General features: G+C 47.2%; 2 protein-coding genes across 7 annotated transcripts in view; both read left to right on the forward strand.

The window, feature by feature from the left end:
* Positions 1-1,701, forward strand: part of dcun1d3 (defective in cullin neddylation 1 domain containing 3) — a 25,519-nt gene extending 23,818 nt beyond the window's left edge. For both annotated transcript variants that reach the window (XM_037537334.1, XM_037537335.1), the window contains exon 4: positions 1-1,701. This exon is cut by the window's left edge and continues 651 nt beyond it. The gene's annotated coding sequence lies outside the window, so the exon portion shown is untranslated.
* A 3,670-nt stretch (positions 1,702-5,371) lies between these two features.
* katnip (katanin interacting protein) overlaps positions 5,372-22,500 on the forward strand; it is a 54,717-nt gene continuing 37,588 nt past the window's right edge. For 2 of the 5 annotated variants that reach the window (XM_037537176.1, XM_037537177.1), the window contains exons 1-9: positions 5,374-5,605; positions 6,174-6,217; positions 12,019-12,104; positions 14,529-14,713; positions 14,878-14,963; positions 16,603-16,704; positions 16,807-16,902; positions 20,789-21,011; positions 21,674-21,799. In XM_037537176.1, coding sequence (XP_037393073.1) covers positions 5,599-5,605; positions 6,174-6,217; positions 12,019-12,104; positions 14,529-14,713; positions 14,878-14,963; positions 16,603-16,704; positions 16,807-16,902; positions 20,789-21,011; positions 21,674-21,799 — 955 coding nt within the window. In that variant the 5' untranslated portion in view covers positions 5,374-5,598. Of the gene's footprint in view, positions 5,606-6,173; positions 6,218-12,018; positions 12,105-14,528; positions 14,714-14,877; positions 14,964-16,602; positions 16,705-16,806; positions 16,903-20,788; positions 21,012-21,673; positions 21,800-22,500 lie in introns of all 5 variants that reach the window. The other 3 variants (XR_005130110.1, XM_017688175.2, XM_037537175.1) reach the window with 3 other exon arrangements.

Here is a 22,500-nt window from a genome sequence, read left to right on the forward strand (position 1 = left end):
GTCCCCTGAACTGAGTTATTTTATTGTCGAAAGGGCTCCAAAAACTAAAATAGTGGTTTTTAAGCACTTGTATTTAAGTTATTGTTTTATTTTGCATTTCTTTTGTTTTTTTTTTTTTTTTGTTTTTTTTTAAAGGTCTGTCCCTTTACAGTGATGACCTGGACACCGCACCACCCATCTGACCCCGTCACCCAGGAACCGGCCCACGCTTGCGCTCAATAAAGGGAAATCCATCAGCGGGTCTGAGCTCAGACCCCACACAAGCAGTAGAGGCGCTGTAACTGATGTCAGGCTGAGAGAGAGAGAGACAGGTCAGAGGTCGGATTCACGAAAATATAAAGAAAATCTTCTGAAATTTCTTTTACCGACTTCATTCTTTAGAAAAAAGTTATAAAAATTGCCCTTTTTCAAAGAATTCCTTAAGAATTCTTTCATTTTTTTTAACTCGTTTTAAGAAGAAATCTCAGAGCAACGTGTTCTTAGCCGAGCGAGGGACTCAGGCTGAGTCGGTGAGGTGAGGATCTAAATTTATTGCAGACGCTGCCTCTGCTGCCTCTGCTGCCTCCTCTCTCACTTCCCGCCGTCACTTCGTAAGGAGCATTTTTCCCCGCGGTGGCTGGTGTGCTGGGTTTTAGTGCTGGGTTGGGTATTTTTCCCGTTTCGCTCCTGTGAGCGGATTAAACACAGTAACGGAAAAGCGGTTTGTGCCGATTCAGAATGCCTCCTGTCGTTTATGGCCAGCTGTGAAACGCAGCACAGCCGGCGTAAGAAAGCAACGGAGATCATCTTAAGATTGAGAGAATACAAGTTCTCGTCCTTCAGTGCAGTTCTCAGAAAGTCTGAAGAGCTTTTTGTTGGTCTTAAGAAGCTTTGCGAGTTTTAAGTGTCTAAAGGGCGAAAACCTTAAATTGTCCTAAAAAGAAGTTACGAAAAATTATTGGAAAAACAACTTGAGTTCTTTTTAATCGTTGTCTTTAGAACACGTGCTGTTCGTCAACTTTAAGTGTTCTCACCCGATAGATTCACGCTCATCTCGGGCTCTGGAAGCTGACCAGGTGATCACCTAAATTGATCCAACTCTGCGCCGCCTCTGCTGCTGCTCGTCCTCGGCTCTCGCCCGTCGCTCCACGGTTAGCGGATTTTTTCCTGGTGGCTGTTTCTTCCTCCGTCAGCTCCGGATCTTGTGTGCTGAATTTATTAAACACTGGGTTGGGTGGTTTCCCCCCGTTTCGCTCCTCTGAGCGGATTAAACTAAAGTTTAACTCAAACTAAACTAAACAAACTCCAGGTTTGTTTTTTAAAGCTCTGGTGAATCCGACCCCTCGACTTTTCCAGCTTTTAACGGTTAGCAGCTGCTTTTTTTGGAGTCGCTGGTTATTATTACTGGTTACTATGACAAAAACATAGCAGAGCATCTCTCTCTCTCTCTCTCTCTCTCTCTCTCTCTCTCTCTCTCTCTCTCTCTCTCTCTCTCTCTCTCTCTCTCTCTTTCTCTTTCTCTTTCTCTTTCTCTCTTTCTCTCTTTCTCTCTCTCTCGCAGGTTAATTTGCAGTTTGTCTGCTGTGGTTTTTTTGTTTTTGCGGTTTAGTTTTTTTTATCCACAGTGGTTTCATTTCAAATTCCTTTGTCTGATTTTATATAAAATGCAACAATTTATAACGAATAAAATGTGTGAAATTGGGCAGTGGACCACGCAAAGCATCAACTCCCTTCATCCATTTATGTATGAATGTTGTTCAGGGGACGTTTGGCACTTTGGTGACCTCTGGTGGACAAACTCGCTGCTCATCCCACAGACGGAAGAAATACTAAAGTAGCTGCTGTATAAAGTTTTTGCCCCGGCCTCAGCCGCTCGCTTTTAATGGATCCGCTGTTCGACGGTAGAGCTGGAACAGGTAAAGAGGACCTGTTATGCTCATTAATAATGTTCATAGTTTTATTTTTGGGGTCTAGAATAGATTTTCATGCTCCAAGAGCCACTTTTACATTCAGCCTGGTAATCGATCAATAATCCGACTGACGGCTCACACACACATCCTCTAAGCCACTTCTTCTGGGTTGCGGGGCGAATAGCTCAGTGGAATAGAATAAGTCCATGTAAACATCTCCGTTAAAAAGAAGAATAAAATCCATGTAAGCGCCTGTATCCGATTACATTCCCTATCGGAAAGTTTCAGTCCGTTCTGCATGAGCGTCGCGTCACAGTGAGAGTTTATACCGTTCAACACGGCGGAGCAGAAACTGGTCTGCAGAGGAGACGAAGTTCATGCTCTGATCTTTAAAAGACGGCGGTGGGACGGACGTCCAGCTTATGCGTCTCAGAGCACGACGTCTTCCTCTCGGCCTTCTTTAATAAGGACGCGTGAAGGACGTTTTCCTGAGTCTGACGTCATTTTAAAGCAGTTAAACACACAATCACTGCTCACTGCTGCTCATCTCACTCTGACTGGACTCACGGGATGCTGGTTGTCATGGTAACATCTAAGTGGTTCTCTACGCACGCGCATAACTTGGACCAGATTACTTGTAGTGAGCATGTAAACAGAGATTCTCCATCAGGTTGTTGAGTAGAGTGAATATGAACCCCTCCGTCTTCATCTGTAATCGGAATGAATTCATTCGGATTGGCAAATAGCCAATCTCTGTTCACCCTCTGCCTGAAACGCTCTGTCAGAGCTTCTGTGTCTTTAAGCCCTGCCTCCTGATGAGCCCAGCATGCTCTGATTGGGCAGCTCGCCCACACTGTTCTGATCGGTCCACCTCCAGAGCGGTTCCGCCACTCCAGGTTCCACGGGTTGAACTTTTTAGTCACTCAATGATGGACTGAAATTACGCTACTCTGACGCAACGCAATGTATCCCATTCGTTTTCATAGCAAAGCATTGGTTCCACCAAACGTGGCCACGCAGTGCCCGGTGGGTCTGGCATGTGGAGTCTGGAGCAGAGCCAGTGTATGAGGAGTCTGGCCACCACTGGACTGCTAAACAGCAGAGGGCGCCTATGAGCAAGTCCCCAATGAATGGGAGTTAATGAAGCTCAATGGCTAAAAACCAACAGTTGAAATAGTTTCTAAAAACTCACCCAGAATTTTCCTTTTTTGTGTGTATATCACAAAAAAACAAAAAACTCACCTGTATTTTTCCTTTTTCTACAGCAAGCGGGTTTTGGGCAGCAGGAGGCAGGAGTGATGATTGGCGAGTGGAGCAGCTCGTTGGCTGTTCACGCTCAGCGACGTCATGGACGTTCAATGAGGCGCTGTTTAAAACTCCTATAACTCGAGTTTAAAAGCTCTTAAAATATAACAGCAGTGTTAAAATGTTTTATGCTGTGCAGGAAATTAGTGAATTCTTTTACACTAAAAATGTTGAAGCATTTATAAACTATGATTTCACTCAAAAGCTCCATATCAGCCCTTTCATTTTGGACTTGGACTCGGGAGCGCCCTCTAGTGTTTGAGAATGAGAAGACATTGCAGAGCAGGAATTCTCTCAGAGTTGAACTTTATGCAGATTAATCCAGCCAACCTGATGTGTCTATCCAATCAGAAGCTGGTGTTTGCACTGTAAGTGTTCACAAAGCAACGTATGAAACATTCGTTCTGTAATCAAACGTTCCGGTGGAGCATGGAGGAAAAAATCATTACTGTAGTTTCAGGGTTCCCTGTCCTTTTTGATCCATCCCTGCCAAATTACAGAGATGTCCATATCTACACATAAACGTCACACAAACATGAGTGTGCATCGCTGCGTTCCCTCCGTTCAATCCTGTCCCACTTTGAGTGTGATATTCTTAAAATAGTGTAATTTTGGACAGTATTTTATTTAAGCGTTGCTCTGTAATGATACTGAAAGCAGTCAAGCAGCGATGTTGACCTACCCAAACGGTGGCTCCAACACGTCTAGACCCAATGCGGCTTCTAGGTACACCATATTTCCAAAAAAAACCCATTCAAATCCATTGAATTCAGGCGTTCCAATCACTTCCATGGCCACAGGTGTATAAAGCCGAGCCCTTAGGCCTGCAGACTGCTTCTACAGACATTAGTGAAAGAATGGGTCGCTCTCAGGAGCTCAGTGAATTCCAGCGTGGTACCGTGATCCAGTCGTGACCAATCATGCTTCTCCGTCTGGGAATCTGATGAGACGAGTCTGGGTTTGGCGGTTGCCAGGAGACGGTGCTTGTCTGACTGCATTGTGCCGAGTGTAAAGTTTGGTGGAGGGGGGATCATGGTGTGGGGCTGTTTTTCAGGAGTTGGGCTCGGCCCCTTAGTTCCAGTGAAAGGAACTCTTAAAGCTTCAGCTCCAAGAGATTTTGCACAATTTCCTGCTCCCAACTTTGTGGGAACAGTTTGGGGACGGCCCCTTCCTGTTCCAACATGACTGTGCACCAGTGCACAAAGCAGGTCCATAAAGACGTGGATGAGCCAGTTTGGTGTGGAAGAACTTGACTGGCCTGCACAGAGTCCTGACCTCAACTCCATAGAACACCTTTGGGATGAATTAGAGCGGAGACTGTGAGTCAGGCCTTCTCGTCCAACATCAGTGTCTGACCTCACAAATGTGCTTCTGGAAGAACGGCCAAAAATTCCCATAAACACTCCTAACCCTTGTGGAAAGCCTTCCCAGAAGAGCTGAAGCTGTTATAGCTGCAAAGGGTGGGTGACATCATACTAAACCCTATGGATTAATAATGGGACGTCACCCAAGTATAGTAGTGTAGGGGTCACTCCGTTTACATCTCACACTGAGTTGTGGGAAATGAGGAGTTTCTCTTTAGTACTGACGCTGCTCCGCTGCTCTGAGCGACTGACTGCTGTGATGTTCAGGCGTTTTATAGAAGCATCATGCGCGCTGAGAGTGCTGCTGGGGGGGGGTGGGCGTGGCTAAGAGGAAGGCTCTATTAGGCCCGTTGTGGCCCAGGTTACCAGAAATCGGCGTGTCTATGAGGGACGGCGCTCTCTGATTGCCCAGCGGTTCTGTAGGTCGCCGGCGGTTGCCGTGGCTGAGGAACAGCGCTTTCTGATTGGCCCACGGTTGCCCCGGTTACCAGTGTCGGGCGCTCTCTGATTGGACCGCTGATCTAGGGGGACCGGAGGGCCAGCGCTGTCTGATTGGTCCGCTGTTCTCAGTTGCCAGGGTTAGGCGCTCTCTGACACTATGCCCGAGGCTGCATCCCAAATATCTCCCTGCTCCTTATGTAGTGCACTTCGCGAGTTGTGTAATATTGCGTTCTGGACCGAAGTAGCGCGCGTGATGTCCCGTATGGGTTTGTGTGCACGTGACTGGACCCAAAACAGGCACGGTTTAGGTGCAGAAGCCATTCTTATGAGACCTACCTAGTGCACTACGTAGGCAGTGGGGAGCGATTGGAGATCCAGCCTAGGTAACGCGTCCGCAAGCGGGGGCGCTCGCTCATTGGCCCGCGGCGCAGCGTTAATCTCTGCCCGATTGGCTATTCCGAATAGTGGGCGCGTCCACAGGGCAGCCTGCGCTCTCTGATTGGCTCGCGGTTCTCCTGGTTACCAGCTCCGTCTGTCCACAACAGAAGTCGCGTGTCGAGCGCCGCTCGGAGCTGGGAGAGAGGCGGCGAAGAGATGTGATGGAGTGTGAGTGAAACGCGCGCATTCATGTTAAAAATTAACGCTTAAGTGTTGATTTATCTAAATAAACGGTGGCAGTTGTTTTGTTGGAGTGTGCTGCGGTGCTACGCCAGCCAACAGGCATCGAGCCAGAAAGCGGGAGCTGGTTTCTGTTTCGAATGTTCCCGTTCCACCTTAAATGAATGCAACTGCTGCGCCGTTTAAGGTGGACCGGCCAAATTCCGAATCAGTTTAGACAGTAAGGGATTGGACAGCACGCATGTGCGACACATGTTTTATAGTTTAAATCCTCCTGCGAAAGCGTCTGATTTAGCCTAACTAGGCCCAGCCTCCAGCCGCGGTGTGGATTGTTTGGGTACGCGGGGATTAGCCAGCGTTTCCCCGGGAACCTCCACCAGCATCCACCGCTAGCAGCTGCACCGCCGCTGCTCTGTCCTGTCGTAGTTTCAGTACACGCTGTGTTACACGGATGTAGCCTGAATTCTGTTGTGTGACGAGGCTCTGTGAGGCTGTACTGGGTGCTAATGTCTCATTTTCGCGGTGTTTTGTTCTCCTCCTCGATCCCGGAGCACAGCGGCTTCACATCGGCGCTCTGAGAGACCCTCCGCGGGCAGAGAGGTAAGAGCAGCTCCGCGGTGAAAACACAGCATCTCCACTGCTTGACTTTGTGTTTAAAGCAGCCAAAACAGGCCATGTAAAGCCAGTATGGATGTCCTCTGCTCCTCCAGTCCGTATCTGGCTTTTTACGTGGTTTATTTACATCCATAGGTCGTCAAAACAAACCGTGATATTGTGTCGAAAGTGCAGATGCTAAACTTTCCACCGCGACCCTGTGTCTGTGTACGTGTAAGAGGAGATATTATATTTTTATTTTATTGCGAATTTGATGAAAAGTGATTGAGTGCAGTGTTGATTCACTTAAAAGGAAAAAAGTATTATTTGCTTTTTTTATTTAACCGTTTATTTGCATGAATACTGGCGAGAAAATTCAGAAGTGCAGACTCGAATGTGTCGATACAGAATTTGAGTAGAATGAAAATGTAATGAATTAAATGACATAATTATGAAGTTATTATATTTATAGTTTTACCAAAAATCTTATTTTAGTCGCGTGGGCAGAGGCCGTGTGTTATGTCATTTTTGATACTGAAACAAATGGAAATTGTCGAAAGTGCTTACCGAATTCTGTCGATACCAAATGTAAATCTACTGTAATAGGCCTGTTTATTACACGCATAGCTCCTGTTTATTACACGCAGAGCTCCTGTTTATTACACGCATAGCTCCTGTTTATTACACGCCTAGCTCCTGTTTATTACACGCATAGCTCCTGTTTATTACACGCCTAGCTCCTGTTTATTACACGCCTAGCTCCTGTTTATTACACGCCTAGCTCCTGTTTATTACACGCATAGCTCCTGTTTATTACACGCCTAGCTCCTGTTTATTACACGCCTAGCTCCTGTTTATTACACGCCTAGCTCCTGTTTATTACACGCATAGCTCCTGTTTATTACATGCATAGGCCCTGTTTATTACACGCAGAGCTCCTGTTTATTACACGCATAGGCCCTGTTTATTACACGCATAGGCCCTGTTTATTACACGCAGAGCTCCTGTTTATTACACGCATAGGCCCTGTTTATTACACGCATAGGCCCTGTTTATTACACGCAGAGCTCCTGTTTATTACACGCAGAGCTCCTGTTTATTACACGCAGAGCTCCTGTTTTACACGCAGAGCTCCTGTTTTACACGCAGAGCTCCTGTTTTACACGCAGAGCTCCTGTTTATTACACGCATAGGCCCTGTTTATTGCACGCCTAGCTCCTGTTTATTACACGCAGAGCTCCTGTTTATTACACGCAGAGCTCCTGTTTATTACACGCAGAGCTCCTGTTTTACACGCATAGCTCCTCTTTATTACACGCATAGGCCCTGTTTATTACACGCATAGGCCCTGTTTATTACACGCATAGGCCCTGTTTATTACACGCATAGGCCCTGTTTATTACACGCATAGGCCCTGTTTATTACACGCATAGGCCCTGTTTATTGCACGCATAGGCCCTGTTTATTACACGCATAGGCCCTGTTTATTACACGCATAGGCCCTGTTTATTACACGCATAGCTCCTGTTTATTACACGCATAGCTCCTGTTTATTACACGCAGAGCTCCTGTTTATTACACGCAGAGCTCCTGTTTATTACACGCAGAGCTCCTTTTAAAAAAGTACTTCATTTTTTTCTGCTATGCTTTATAGTTATAAACAGGTTGAGCTCGGGGTGAAAACAGTTGAGAACCCCTGTATTAGAACATTACTATATACACACCGGTCAGGCATGACGTCCTGACCACCTCCTCGTTTCTCCACTCACTGTCCACTTTATCAGCTCCACTTACTGTATAGCTGCACTCTGTAGTTCTACAGTTACAGACTGTAGTCCGTCTGTTTCTCTGATACTCTGTTACCCTGTTCTTCAGTGGTCAGGACCCCCATGGACCCTCACAGAGCAGGTACTGTTTGGTACATCGTGGTGTTGTTTTAGTGTGTGTCGCGCTGGTGTGAGTGGATCAGACACAGCAGTGTTGCTGGAGTTTTTAAACACCTCAGTGCCGCTGCTGGACTGAGAATAGTCCAACAACCGAAAATATCCAGCCAGCGGCGTCCTGTGGGCAGCGTCCTGTGGGCAGCGTCCTGTGGGCAGCGTCCTGTGGGCAGCGTCCTGTGACCACTGATGAAAGACTAGAGGATGACCAACACAAACTGTGCAGCAGCAGATGAGCTGTCATCTCTGACTTTACATCTACAAGGTGGACCGACGAGGTAGGAGTGTAATAGAGTGGACAATGAGTGGACACAGTGTGTCTGCTGTGTCTAATCCACTCAGACCAGCGCAACACACACTAACACACCACCACCACCTCAGTGTCACTGCAGTGCTGAGAATGACCCACCACCCAAACAGTACCTGCTCTGTGAGGGTCCATGGGGGTCCTGACCACTGAAGAACAGGGTAACAGAGTATCAGAGAAACAGATGGACTACAGTCTGTAACTGTAGAACTACAGAGTGCAGCTATACGGTCAGTGGAGCTGATAAAGTGGACAATGAGGGTAGAAACAAGGAGGTGGTCAGGATGTTGCGCCTGACCAGTGTGTTTTTTTTACTAATACCCTTTAATATGAGGAATCTGGTTGCTCTCTCGTTGGGTGAGAGAACTTTTCTCGGGAAACCACCGAAGGTGCCGGTACTCAAGTACTGGAATTCCCGATTCTGGTATTCATGTCTCTGTTAGTGAGATACTGTATATTAAACGGTACCATATCGAGAAACGAGTGTCTGGAGATGAGCGTGTTGCCAAGGACACGTTGCTAAGGGCATTATTAATGAACAGGCGTGGCGCGGTCAGCTGTACCACCAACTAGGCTAATCATCTGATGTTGACTAGATCCGGAAACGGTTCACTTCTCTGACCGACTGAAACGTCGCATCGTCCACTGAAGAGGAAACACCTCGTGTGGAGATTGAGGAGTTCCCCTCAGCATCAAGTGTGGATCCCGTTAGCTGTAGTTCTTAAATCACTGGCAAAAACCTGAGGTCCAGAATCTCCTGCAGTAGAGCTTCTCAGTCCATCCAGCATCTCTCAGCAGAGGAGCTGAAGTTGGTGCAGCTCTTTTTTTGGACCATTTTGGTCTAAAATTAGACTGTAAAGCTCCACAGTGAGACCAGCACAGCAGAACCACATTAAACCCAGCAAGGAGATTTAGGAACCGAATCCATCACCGCACTACTTCTGTTCTACTACTGCTATTATGTATTCAGCGTTCCCTCTCTTTCTCTCTTTGTCTCTCTTTCTCTTTCTCTCACTCTCTCTCTCTCTCTCTCTCGCTCTGTCTCTGTCTCTCTTTCTCTCGCTCTCTCGCTCTCTCTCTCTCTCTCTGTGTCTCTGTCTCTGTCTCTCTTTCTCTTTCTCTCTCTTTCTCTCGCTCTCTCTCTGTCTCTCTTTCTCTTTCTCTCTCTCTCTCTCTCTCTCTCTCTCTCTCTCTCTCTCTCTCTCTCTGTCTCTGTCTCTCTTTCGCTCTCTCTTTCTCTCTCTCTCTCTCGCTCTCTCTCTCTTTCTCTTTCTCTCTCTCTCTCTCTCTCTCTCTCTCTCTCTCTCTCTCTCTCTCTCTCTCTCGCTTAGTACCTTCTTTCTTTTTTCTTCTGTTTCTCCTCTCTGTCCAGCGCTCCTGCTCTCTGTGTCTCCAGAGGCCCCGGCCTAAGCGAGTAGCCGCTAATCTGTAAGACTTGTTTCTGTCGTTTTGTACTCATTTCATTCCTTCTCTCTCAGTCTCTTTCCCTTCACCTTCTTTTCTGTGCTTCTCAGTCTCTCTACGCTTTCCCGTGTTGTCAGTATTGTAGATTCTTCATCACGTAAAACTGTCAAGAACTGCTGCTTTAACAGCAAACGGCTGTTTGACTGACATGCCACTCATGGGTCACCTCACAGTTTGAGGTGGAGGTGCAGGAAAGCAAACCAGCAGAAAACAGAGAAAGTCAGGGCATCTCACCTAAAAGCCCCAAAGTTCCATCATTCTCCTCCGAGATCCATTCTTTTCCACCAAACTCCATCCTTACCATCACACACCCGCAGTTCCCACCTTCCACCAAACTCCATCCTTACCATCAGACACCCACAGTTCCCACCTTCCACCAAACTCCATCATTACCATCAGACACCCACAGTTCCCACCTTCCACCAAACTCCATCCTTACCATCAGACACCCACAGTTCCCACCTTCCACCAAACTCCATCCTTACCATCAGACACCCACAGTTCCCACCTTCCACCAAACTCCATCCTTACCATCAGACACCCACAGTTCCCACCTTCCACCAAACTCCATCCTTACCATCAGACACCCACAGTTCCCACCTTCCACCAAACTCCATCCTTACCATCAGACACCCATAGTTCCCACCTTCCACCAAACTCCATCATTACCATCAGACACCCACAGTTCCCACCTTCCACCAAACTCCATCCTTACCATCAGACACCCACAGTTCCCACCTTCCACCAAACTCCATCCTTACCATCAGACACCCACAGTTCCCACCTTCCACCAAACTCCATCATTACCATCAGACACCCACAGTTCCCACCTTCCACCAAACTCCATCATTACCATCAGACACCCACAGTTCCCACCTTCCACCAAACTCCATCCTTACCATCAGACACCCACAGTTCCCACCTTCCACCAAACTCCATCCTTACCATCAGACACCCACAGTTCCCACCTTCCACCAAACTCCATCATTACCATCAGACACCCACAGTTCCCACCTTCCACCAAACTCCATCCTTACCATCAGACACCCACAGTTCCCACCTTCCACCAAACTCCATCATTACCATCAGACACCCACAGTTCCCACCTTCCACCAAACTCCATCCTTACCATCAGACACCCACAGTTCCCACCTTCCACCAAACTCCATCATTACCATCAGACACCCATAGTTCCCACCTTCCACCAAACTCCATCCTTACCATCAGACACCCACAGTTCCCACCTTCCACCAAACTCCATCATTACCATCAGACACCCACAGTTCCCACCTTCCACCAAACTCCATCATTACCATCAGACACCCACAGTTCCCACCTTCCACCAAACTCCATCCTTACCATCAGACACCCACAGTTCCCACCTTCCACCAAACTCCATCCTTACCATCAGACACCCACAGTTCCCACCTTCCACCAAACTCCATCCTTACCATCACACACCCACAGTTCCCACCTTCCACCAAACTCCATCATTACCATCAGACACCCACAGTTCCCACCTTCCACCAAACTCCATCATTACCATCAGACACCCACAGTTCCCACCTTCCACCAAACTCCATCCTTACCATCAGACACCCACAGTTCCCACCTTCCACCAAACTCCATCCTTACCATCAGACACCCACAGTTCCCACCTTCCACCAAACTCCATCATTACCATCAGACACCCACAGTTCCCACCTTCCACCAAACTCCATCCTTACCATCAGACACCCACAGTTCCCACCTTCCACCAAACTCCATCCTTACCATCAGACACCCACAGTTCCCACCTTCCACCAAACTCCATCATTACCATCAGACACCCACAGTTCCCACCTTCCACCAAACTCCATCATTACCATCAGACACCCACAGTTCCCACCTTCCACCAAACTCCATCATTACCATCAGACACCCACAGTTCCCACCGTTACTGCTATAAGACTGTTTTTCAGATCTGTATGACTGTTTAGTCTGTAAGACTGTTTGTAGGATTTGTGTTTAGCTGTGTGACTCTTGTGCTATAAAACTAACAGAGTGTGTGTGTGTGTGTGTGTGTGTGTGTGTGTGTGTGTGTGTGTGTTGTGCAGGAGGTGAAGAGACAAGAGACAGGACATCAACACTCGGCTGAAGATCAGCTGGATGAATATTTAATCAGCCTGCAACACAAAAACAGGTTAAATCAATCACTCACATACAAGCACACAGGTCAAATGACGATGCAGCCGCACGCACAGAAGCAGGTTGACCTGGATTTTAACCTGTGTGAAGGAGACTTACGACTACTGTAACAGGAGGACACACACACACACACACACACACACACACACACACACACACACACACACACACACACTACAGCTGACCTGCAGAGCCAGAAGAGAATCTTTATCATATACTGTGGCCTAAAGTCCACAGGACGTGTTTTGGTGATAGTGGTAAGAGTGCAGGTTTCACAGGAGCTGCAATTTTAATTACAACCTTCATTATTTACTGTTTTTATTCAACCAGGATTAAGCAGAGGAATTCATAATAAAGCAGAACCTGTGAACTGGCAGTCTAGAACACGATATTCAGCATTCATGCCTCAAATCTGAAAAAAACGGATGGGCTTGTCCTTGAAAATAAAAAAGCTTGGAGCTTGATTTAAAAAAAAAAAAGGTCTCATTTAAATCACATTTGCAATATTGGTCAGAAAAACTAGCTGTAGCAACAACAGTGACACAGGCTACACAGGCAAATCTGACCTTTTCAAATCCCACCTGAGTCAATTTCATATGTGGTCCTAGATCGGATGCGTGTCGGATTCGTGTCCATGTGACCTTAATGTGACCCTCAGATCGGAATTCATGTGCTTTTTATTCCCACTGCGCATCACCATCATTCAGCGTTACCATGGCAACAGCGCCGAACAGAAGTCAAAGCCTGCAAACGGTGGAAAAGCAGCTCATCTCACCTTTTCCTCCTCCGTCTGGCTCTAATAATGAAGCTGAGAGCTGATCAGAGTTAATGATCTTCTCAGCGAAGCTCGTTCTGCTCGTTAGTTTGTGCTGATGATGCGGTGATTCAGTCACGTGACGTCACTGAGTAGGAGGAGCTCATGAGGGTCATTTCAGGACGGTTCATCGCGTTGATGACAGGTCTGAGTCACTGACCTAAACGAGTCAGAGAGATCGGATCTGAGGAGCGAGGCTTGTAACGTGAACGCAGCTAAAGAGATCAGATTTGTGTCCACACAGCTCCGAAAACATCAGGTCTGAGTCACATTAGGGCAAAAAATCGGATTTGTACCACTTTAAGCCGGTAATGTGAATGTAGCCATATATGACGTCACAGAATGTGAAGGTATTTTTTTCCAGTTAAGCAGAGAGTTTCCCGGCCTTATTCAGCGGCTGCAACTTTGAGCTCTTTCACTCCGGCACTCAGTTTGAACTGATTTTGGAGATGCAGCTCCACACGAGATGAAGCAGAAGACCAACCCTGATCCTCCTGGTGTTCTATAAGTTCTAGTTGCCATGACACAGCTGAACAAGTCAGCTTGGTTGTTGCTGTTCCAACAGCAGGGACAACAGTTATTGGTCAAGTGAGCTAAGGGTGCCTTATATAAATAAAACACTGGCTGTGTTTACATGCAAAGATTTTTGCAGATCCGAATGAATTAATTCCAGTTGCAGATTAAAACTGAGGTGTTTATATTCACTCTACTCAACAATCTGATGGAAATCTACATTGACATGCTCTCTACAAAAAATCAGATACAAATGATGCGCATGCATAGAGAACCGCTTAGTATAGACGTTACCATGACAACCAGCATAACGTGAGTCCAGTCAGAGTGAGATGAGCAGCAGTGAGCAGTGATTGTGTTTTTAACTGCTTTAAAATGACGTCAGACTCAGGAAAACGTCCTTCACACGTCCTTATTAAAGAAGGCCGAGAGGAAGACGTCGTGCTCTGAGACGCATAAGCTGGACGTCCGTCCCACCGCCGTCTTTTAAAGATCAGAGCATGAACTTCGTCTCCTCTGCAGACCAGTTTCTGCTCCGCCGTGTTGAACGGTATAAACTCTCACTGTGACACGACACCCAGGCAGAACGGACTGAAACTTTCCGATAGGGAATGTAATCGGATACAGGTGGATATTATTCTTCTATTTAACGGATTATTTACAGGATTACCCACCTTGTTCAATCAGATAGACACTGCATTCTGAATGGCCTCAATCAGACTAGACTCTTCTGATTGTGTTTACATGGACGTAATCTGTTCTGGATTATTAAGATGCATGTGAATGTAGATAATGTCACATTTTTTCCACCTAAAAATCATGTTTGGAATCTAAAAGCCTTTCCCATCTGTGACCTCACAAGTGTGCTGATTGGTTGCCAATCTTTAGGAAGCGATTTTACATCGTTAAATCTGTTTGATTTGATTTGGTTATTGTAGTACCATATAGACTTTTTTATTCTATATGCAGCAGTGAAATATAGTTAATAAAAAACCAAGAGACAATTTCGTTGAATTTTGCTTCTCCTCCATGTGACTGTCACAGCATTTTTACACCCTTTCTTTTTATAGCACCTCTCTCTCTCTTTCTCAGGGCGCTGAGGAAACTGCAGATTAAAGATCCGAAGCAGACCGAGTTGGAGCAGCTGGAACAGGGCTTCACTCTCTACATCAACGGCGCTAATGCTGACGTTGCCAAGGGCAGTCGACCCAGCAGGAGACCCGCTCAGAGATACCTAACCAGCCCCCCACCAGCACACAGGAACACACACACCGCGGGTACACACACTCTCCCCCAGACTTGTAGTGTGTTACAACTGACACGGCTTGAGTACCAAACTAATTATATCCGTATTTTTAAAGTTTTGATGGTTAAAACGGAATGAGCCACACACTTCGGAGTTTTATTACACTTCTGTTGTGTCCGTTTTGCGTTTGTGTAGATGTTTCCAGAAGGAGTGGAGTAGAACATCCCGCACCGAGGAGTAACACAGCACCTGAGAGAGTACAGCGCAGAGAATGGGTCCAGGTACGTACACAGACAGTCAAGACACGTTTGGTGTCTGAAGTGGTTGGTTAGTGTAGTGGGTAACACCTCTGCCTTCTGCGCTGTAGACTGGGGTTCAATCCCCACCTGGGTAAACACCCTACACTATACCAATAAGAGTCCTTGGGCAAGACTGTGTGGTTGGTTGGTTTAGTGGGTAACACCTCTGCCTTCTGCGCTGTAGACTGGGGTTCAATCCCCACCTGGGTAACCACCCTACACTATACCAATAAGAGTCCTTGGGCAAGACTGTGTGGTTGGTTGGTTTAGTGGGTAACACCTCTACCTTCTGCGCTGTAGACTGGGGTTCAATCCCCACCTGGGTAAACACCCTACACTACACCAATAAGAGTCCTTGGGCAAGACTCCTAACACCACCTTAGCCTCCCTGTGTAAAATGATCAAATTTTAAGTCGCTCTGGATAAGAGAGTCAGCCAAGTGCCGTAAATGTATGAAGTGTGCCTTTTTACGTTTGTTTTGGAGCTGTGAGTCTAGCTAACAAGGATTTACAGCACCGATTAGCTGGTGCTAACTGTACGCCTGTTTGATCACACAACTGGGTCACACCTTTGCCTCAAAAAGTTCAGTAATCTTTATGATATTTAGTTGTTGTTCCTGACACTGGATGATATACTGTTGTCTGTAAACCTGGACTAAAGTGTGTCGCACAGCTAAAAACAGTAGCAGTTCAGTCCATGAATTAGTGTTTCAATCTGCTACATTCCACAGCGTGCCTTACAGAGATCTAGGAAATGTTGTCAAGCTACATTTATCAGGAATAACATCCTGACCACCTCCTCGTTTCTGCGCGCTACAGTTACAGACTGTCGTCCATCTGCTGTGTCTGATCCACTCAGACCAGCGCAACACACACTAACACCCCACCACCACGTCAGTGTTACTGCAGTGCTGAGAATGACCCACCACCCAAATAGTACCTGCTCTGTGAGGGTCCATGGGGGTCCTGACCACTGAAGAACAGGGTAACAGAGTATCAGAGAAACAGATGGACTACAGTCTGTAACTGTAGAACTACAGAGTGCAGCTATACGGTCAGTGGAGCTGATAAAGTGGACAGTGAGGGTAGAAACGAGGAGGTGGTCAGGATGTTATTCCTGATGGGTGTGTTACTAAATAAAGTTGTTTAAATATCAGATCTTTTTGGTCGGCTTTGCGCCAAAAGACATGCAAAAAAACATGCAGTCGCAATTTTCATCTTCTTCAAAGGAGCCGAATTTAAAGAAGGTCTAAGCTTGCGATGCGGCAGATGGTTTGACCTGACTCATTCCCCCCTGACTCATTCCCCTCCATCCCAAGCTCCATGTGATGGGACTATAGATCTCGTTGAAGTTTTGAACAAGAAAGAGTCAGATCAATATGTAATTGAAACTATGGATTATTAAAATCGAATTTGTTAGCATAAAAATTCTACTTATGTCCATTTGGCAGGAGTCTGATAGTTTGACACATTGTCTCCATTAGTGAGTGCAAACATCCTGGCACTGTCAGACAAAGGTGTGATTTAGGCTTGCAGTGACCGCCGTGCTAATAGGTGGGACTAAGCTTCCATTACTTGGTGGGACCTAGTGGCCTAAATTCTCTTTACCATCTTATCTGCAGAAGTCGGTACATATCCGCACAGAGACAGGAGACCGCGTCAAAGTGTGCCCAGAATATAGGTACTCGGACGACTTTGAGGCGTACGAGAGCATAAACATGGAGGTACAGTGTGGAACAGAAAGAATGACCAAGTTTTAAGAATTGTTCATCTTAAAAATACTCGCCCATCCAGAGTTCGTTTTCCTCTCTTCCCCTCTGTCTCAGGCTGTCCGAGGGGACTGTAAAGTGTCCAGAGCTTTGGGGTCTCACTCAGACTCTGAACCTGCAGACAGGGTTCTGCTCAACCTCGATCAGGTGAAGGTAAGTGACACCACCACTGGCTGAAACTCCACTACAACCGCAGACCCTGACTCCACTACAACCGCAGATCCCGACTCCATTACACCCCAGCTCCATTACAACCGCAGACCCCGACTCCACTACAACCGCAGACCCCGACTCCACTACAACCGCAGACCCCGACTCCGTTACAACCGCAGACCCCGACTCCACTACAACCGCAGACCCCGACTCCATTACAACCGCAGACCCCGACTCCATTACAACCGCAGACCCCGACTCCACTACAACCGCAGACCCCGACTCCACTACAACCGCAGACCCCGACTCCACTACAACCGCAGACCCCGACTCCGTTACAACCGCAGACCCCGACTCCGTTACAACCGCAGACCCCAACTCCACTACCACCGCAGACCCCGACTCTGTTACAACCGCAGACCCCAACCCCAAAAACATCTTTACCACCACTGTCACCACAGACCCAACCACCATCACTGCCACCATAATTGAACCAATCACAATCACCTCTACACTGTGTGCACAATTATTAGGCAAGTCTTATTTTTGAGGATTATTTTTATTAATGACCAGCTGCAGCGCTCTCGGTTAACCCAAAATCTTAATAAACCTCAAACATGAATGTTTAAGAAAGTAAAAGTGAGGTTTTGGCTTTCTTAGGAGAATCTATATCTATATGTGCACATTTACTGGGCAACTATAATGGTGCAGAATTATTACGCAGCTAAATGAAAAACATTTTCCCATCTCACTTTATTTTCATCTGTTCAAGTGAGAATAATAAACAACTCAAAGCTTTTCAATGAACATTTCTGAGAAATAAAAAAAAAAATTGTGACCAGTACAGCCGCCCTTCTCTTCAATAATAACAGTGATAAGCCGTCCATTCATGGAGTCGGTCAGTTTCTTGGTCAGCCTCCCAGACCCTGTTCAGAGAGGTGTCCTGTTTCACTTCACTGTAAATCTCCCGTTTAAGAACTGCCCACAGGTTCTCAGCTGGGTTCAGGTCAGGTGAGGAAGGGGGGCCACGTCTTCATCTTTAACGCCTTTACTGGTGAGCCATGCAGAGGAGTACCTGGATGCATGTGATGGAGCATCGTCCTGCATAAAAATCATCTTTTTGAAAGATGCAGATTCCAGGCTTGGGAGTTGATTTTGAGCCCATCTTCAACCCGAAAAGGTCCAACCAGCTCATCTTTAATAATACCAGCCCATACCAGGACCCCACCTCCACCTTGTTGGCGTCTGACTCGAAGTGGAGCTCTGTTACTGATCCAGCCTCGGGCCCATCCATCTCGTCCGTCAAGAGTCACTCTCATTTCATCAGTCCATAAAACCCAAAAATCTCTCTTCAGATTCTTCTTGGACCAGTCTAGACACTTCAGCTTATGTGTCTTGTTCAGTGGTGGTGGGTTTCAGCCTTCCTTACCTCGGCCACGTCTCTGAGCGCTGAACATCTCGTACTTCTTGATACTCCAGCTAGGCTGCATTTCTAGAATATGACAGAACTGGAAGATAATGGGTTCCTGGTAGCTTCACGCTCGATTCTTCTCAAATCCTTGACAGTTAATTTATGTCTTTTTTTTCTCAGCATGTTTCTTGCGACCCTGTTGACTATTTCCAACAAAACGTTTGATGGTTCTGTGATCACGCCCCAATATCTTAGCAATTTCAAGAGTTCTGCATCCCTCTGAGAGACTTTTTCATTTTTAACTTTTCAGAGTCAGTTCAATCTCTTTTTTTGGCCCATTTTGCCTGAAGAAAAAAGCTGCCTAATAATTATGCACACCTTGATATCGGGTGTTGACCTCCTTGGGCCACACCCTCCCTCATTACACAGATACACATCACCTGCTATGCTTAAATCCATTAAACATTCAAGTTTATCCAGCTTGGAGTTAGAAAATATGTCTAAAATTTATAATATGGTCAAAATACATCACACTCGGCTAAACAGTGGCATCAATACCACTATAGCCCTAAATACAATCACCACTGCTAATACAAACATCTTTGCCACCATAAACAAGAACACCATAACACCATAATCAAATCACCATAACTGACACCATTGCCACCAGAGACCCAAAAGACATCACCAACACCACCTCAGCCCTAAAAGATATCACCAACACCACAACAGACCCAAGTGCTCTCACCAACACCACAACAGACCCAAATGCTCTCACCAACACCACAACAGACCCAAGTGCTCTCACCAACACCACAACAGACCCAAATGCTCTCACCAACACCACAACAGACCCAAGTGCTCTCACCAACACCACAACAGACCCAAATGCTCTTACCAACACCACTACAGACCCAAATGCTCTTACCAACACCACTACAGCCCCAAGTGCTCTCACCAACACCACTACAGACCCAAATGCTCTCACCAACACCACTACAGCCCCAAGTGCTCTCACCAACACCACTACAGACCCAAATGCTCTCACCAACACCACTACAGCCCCAAGTGCTCTCACCAACACCACTACAGACCCAAATGCTCTCACCAACACCACTACAGACCCAAGTGCTCTCACCAACACCACTACAGACCCAAATGCTCTCACCAACACCACTACAGCCCCAAGTGCTCTCACCAACACCACTACAGACCCAAATGCTCTCACCAACACCACTACAGCCCCAAGTGCTCTCACCAACACCACTACAGACCCAAATGCTCTCACCAACACCACTACAGCCCCAAGTGCTCTCACCAACACCACTACAGACCCAAATGCTCTCACCAACACCACTACAGCCCCAAGTGCTCTCACCAACACCACTACAGACCCAAATGCTCTCACCAACACCACTACAGACCCAAATGCTCTCACCAACACCACAACAGACCGAAATGCTCTCACCAACACCACAACAGACCCAAATGCTCTCACCAACACCACAACAGACCCAAGTGCTCTCACCAACACCACAACAGACCCAAATGCTCTTACCAACACCACTACAGACCCAAATGCTCTTACCAACACCACTACAGCCCCAAGTGCTCTCACCAACACCACTACAGACCCAAATGCTCTCACCAACACCACTACAGCCCCAAGTGCTCTCACCAACACCACTACAGACCCAAATGCTCTCACCAACACCACTACAGCCCCAAGTGCTCTCACCAACACCACTACAGACCCAAATGCTCTCACCAACACCACTACAGCCCCAAGTGCTCTCACCAACACCACTACAGACCCAAATGCTCTCACCAACACCACTACAGCCCCAAGTGCTCTCACCAACACCACTACAGACCCAAATGCTCTCACCAACACCACTACAGCCCCAAGTGCTCTCACCAACACCACTACAGACCCAAATGCTCTCACCAACACCACTACAGCCCCAAGTGCTCTCACCAACACCACTACAGACCCAAATGCTCTCACCAACACCACTACAGACCCAAATGCTCTCACCAACACCACAACAGACCCAAATGCTCTCACCAACACCACAACAGACCCAAATACCCTCACTAACACCACTATAGCCCCAAATACCATCACTAACACCATTACAGACCCAAATACCATCGCTAACACCACTACAGCCCCAAATACCATCACTAACACCATTACAGACCCAAATACCATCGCCAACACCACTACAGCCCCAAATACCATCGCTAACACCACTACAGCCCCCAATACAATCACTAACACCATTACAGACCCAAATACCATCACCAACACCACTACAGCCCCAAATACCATCGCTAACACCACCAGAGGCCCTAGCGCTGTCACCATCACCACTACAAACCCAAACGCTGTCACCACCACTCATTGAGCATCACAGACATGTAGTGTCAGTGTGTTTCTCAGTAGTGGCCGTGCATGTGCGCTTGTGATAGGTGCTGCGGCGCAGCCTGGAGGCGAGTGTGCGGCGGAGCAGCCATGACTCTGCGGGGGAGGAGTCAGAGGAGGAGTGGGTGGAGGAGCAGCTGGAGAGAGAGGAGAGTAACGAGAGTCTGACTGATATGACCCTACCCTCTTCCCCCAAACCCACACAGCCAATCAGCAGCCATCCCAGCCCCAGTGACCTCATCGTGCTGGACTTTGGCTCCTCCCATAAAGGTTGGACTTCACTTAATTAGTTACTTAAAATCTACAGGTCTGTGAGGGAAATACTGCCTGAGCCAGCTGTTCTTACAGGACAAGTCTGTACTCTGACGCCAAGAGTAGTTCGTCGCGTGTTCAGGGCCGGAAGTTTGTCTCTTTGGTTGAGGCTGTTGTCGCTGACAAGTGATGGAAGCTTAAACTCCACTAGTTAGCATGGTGCTAATTGGATTCCTAAATCACACACTCGCCTCAAACCATGTGGAGCGGCTCACTAATTGCAGAAAGACTGAAACATTTGGTTTCTGATAGTGTACGATATACTGATATACACCGGTCAGGCACGACATTCTGACCACCCCCTCGTTTCTACCCTCACTGTCCACTTTATCAGCTCCACTTACTGTATAGCTGCACTCTGTAGTTCTACAGTTACAGACTGTAGTCCATCTGTTTCTCTGATACTCTGTTACCCTGTTCTTCAGTGGTCAGGACCCCCATGGACCCTCACAGAGCAGGTACTGTTTGGGTGGTGCAGTAACACTGACGTGGTGGTAGCGTGTGAGCGTGTGTTGCGCTGGTACGAGTGGATCAGACTCAGCAGTGCTGCAGGAGTTTGTAAACGAGGTGAATGTGATTTTTGGCAGGGTAGTCAGTCTCCAAACATTTGTTTTCTCTAGGGCGTAAGATTGAGCGCTCCCTCTCGGCTAAGCGGAAGGACAACCTGGAATCATATGTTCCCACCAAGCCTGTTCTCGTGAAGAAAACAACAGACAGAGCCAACAGAACCAGACAGGACACATCACGTGAGTACACACAGTCTTAAACCAGCACAGATACGCTATATGCTATGGATGTGGACACCTGACCATAACCTCTATATGAGCTTGTTGGATGTCCCATTCTGGAACCATGGACATTAATATGGAGGGTATCTGGTGTGAAGTTGTGTGCATTCAGTCTAAAGAGCATCTGTGAGGTCAGACACTGATGTTGGACGAGAGGGCCTGGCTTTCAATCAGCATTCCAGTTCATCCCAAAGGTGTTCAGTGGGGTTGAGATCAGGGTACTGTGAGGGCCACTGGAGATCCTCCACACCATACCAGTCACTCCATGTCTTTATGGAGCTCATTTGTGCTCCAGGACTCAGTCATCCTGGAACAGCAAAGGCTCTTCCTCAAACTGCTGACCCAAATCTGGAAGCAGATAACTGTGTAAAGTGACTTTGTGCATCAGCATCACCCTTCACTTGGAACTGAGAGCCCAAAACCTGAAAAACAGCCCAGCCCATCATCCCTCCTCCTCCAAACTCTACTGCTGGCTCTGCGTTCCGGTAGGTTTCGTTCTCCTGCCATCCACCAAACCCAGATTCATCATCAGACTGACAGATAGAGAAGCTGATTTATCTCTCCAGAGAACACGGTTCCACTGCTCCAGAGTCCAGTGGCGGCGCTTTACACCCCTCCGGCTGACACTTGGCATTGCACATAGTGATCTTAGGCTTGTG

Source organism: Pygocentrus nattereri, chromosome 3, assembly GCF_015220715.1.
Source record: "Pygocentrus nattereri isolate fPygNat1 chromosome 3, fPygNat1.pri, whole genome shotgun sequence".
Taxonomy (NCBI): domain Eukaryota; kingdom Metazoa; phylum Chordata; class Actinopteri; order Characiformes; family Serrasalmidae; genus Pygocentrus; species Pygocentrus nattereri.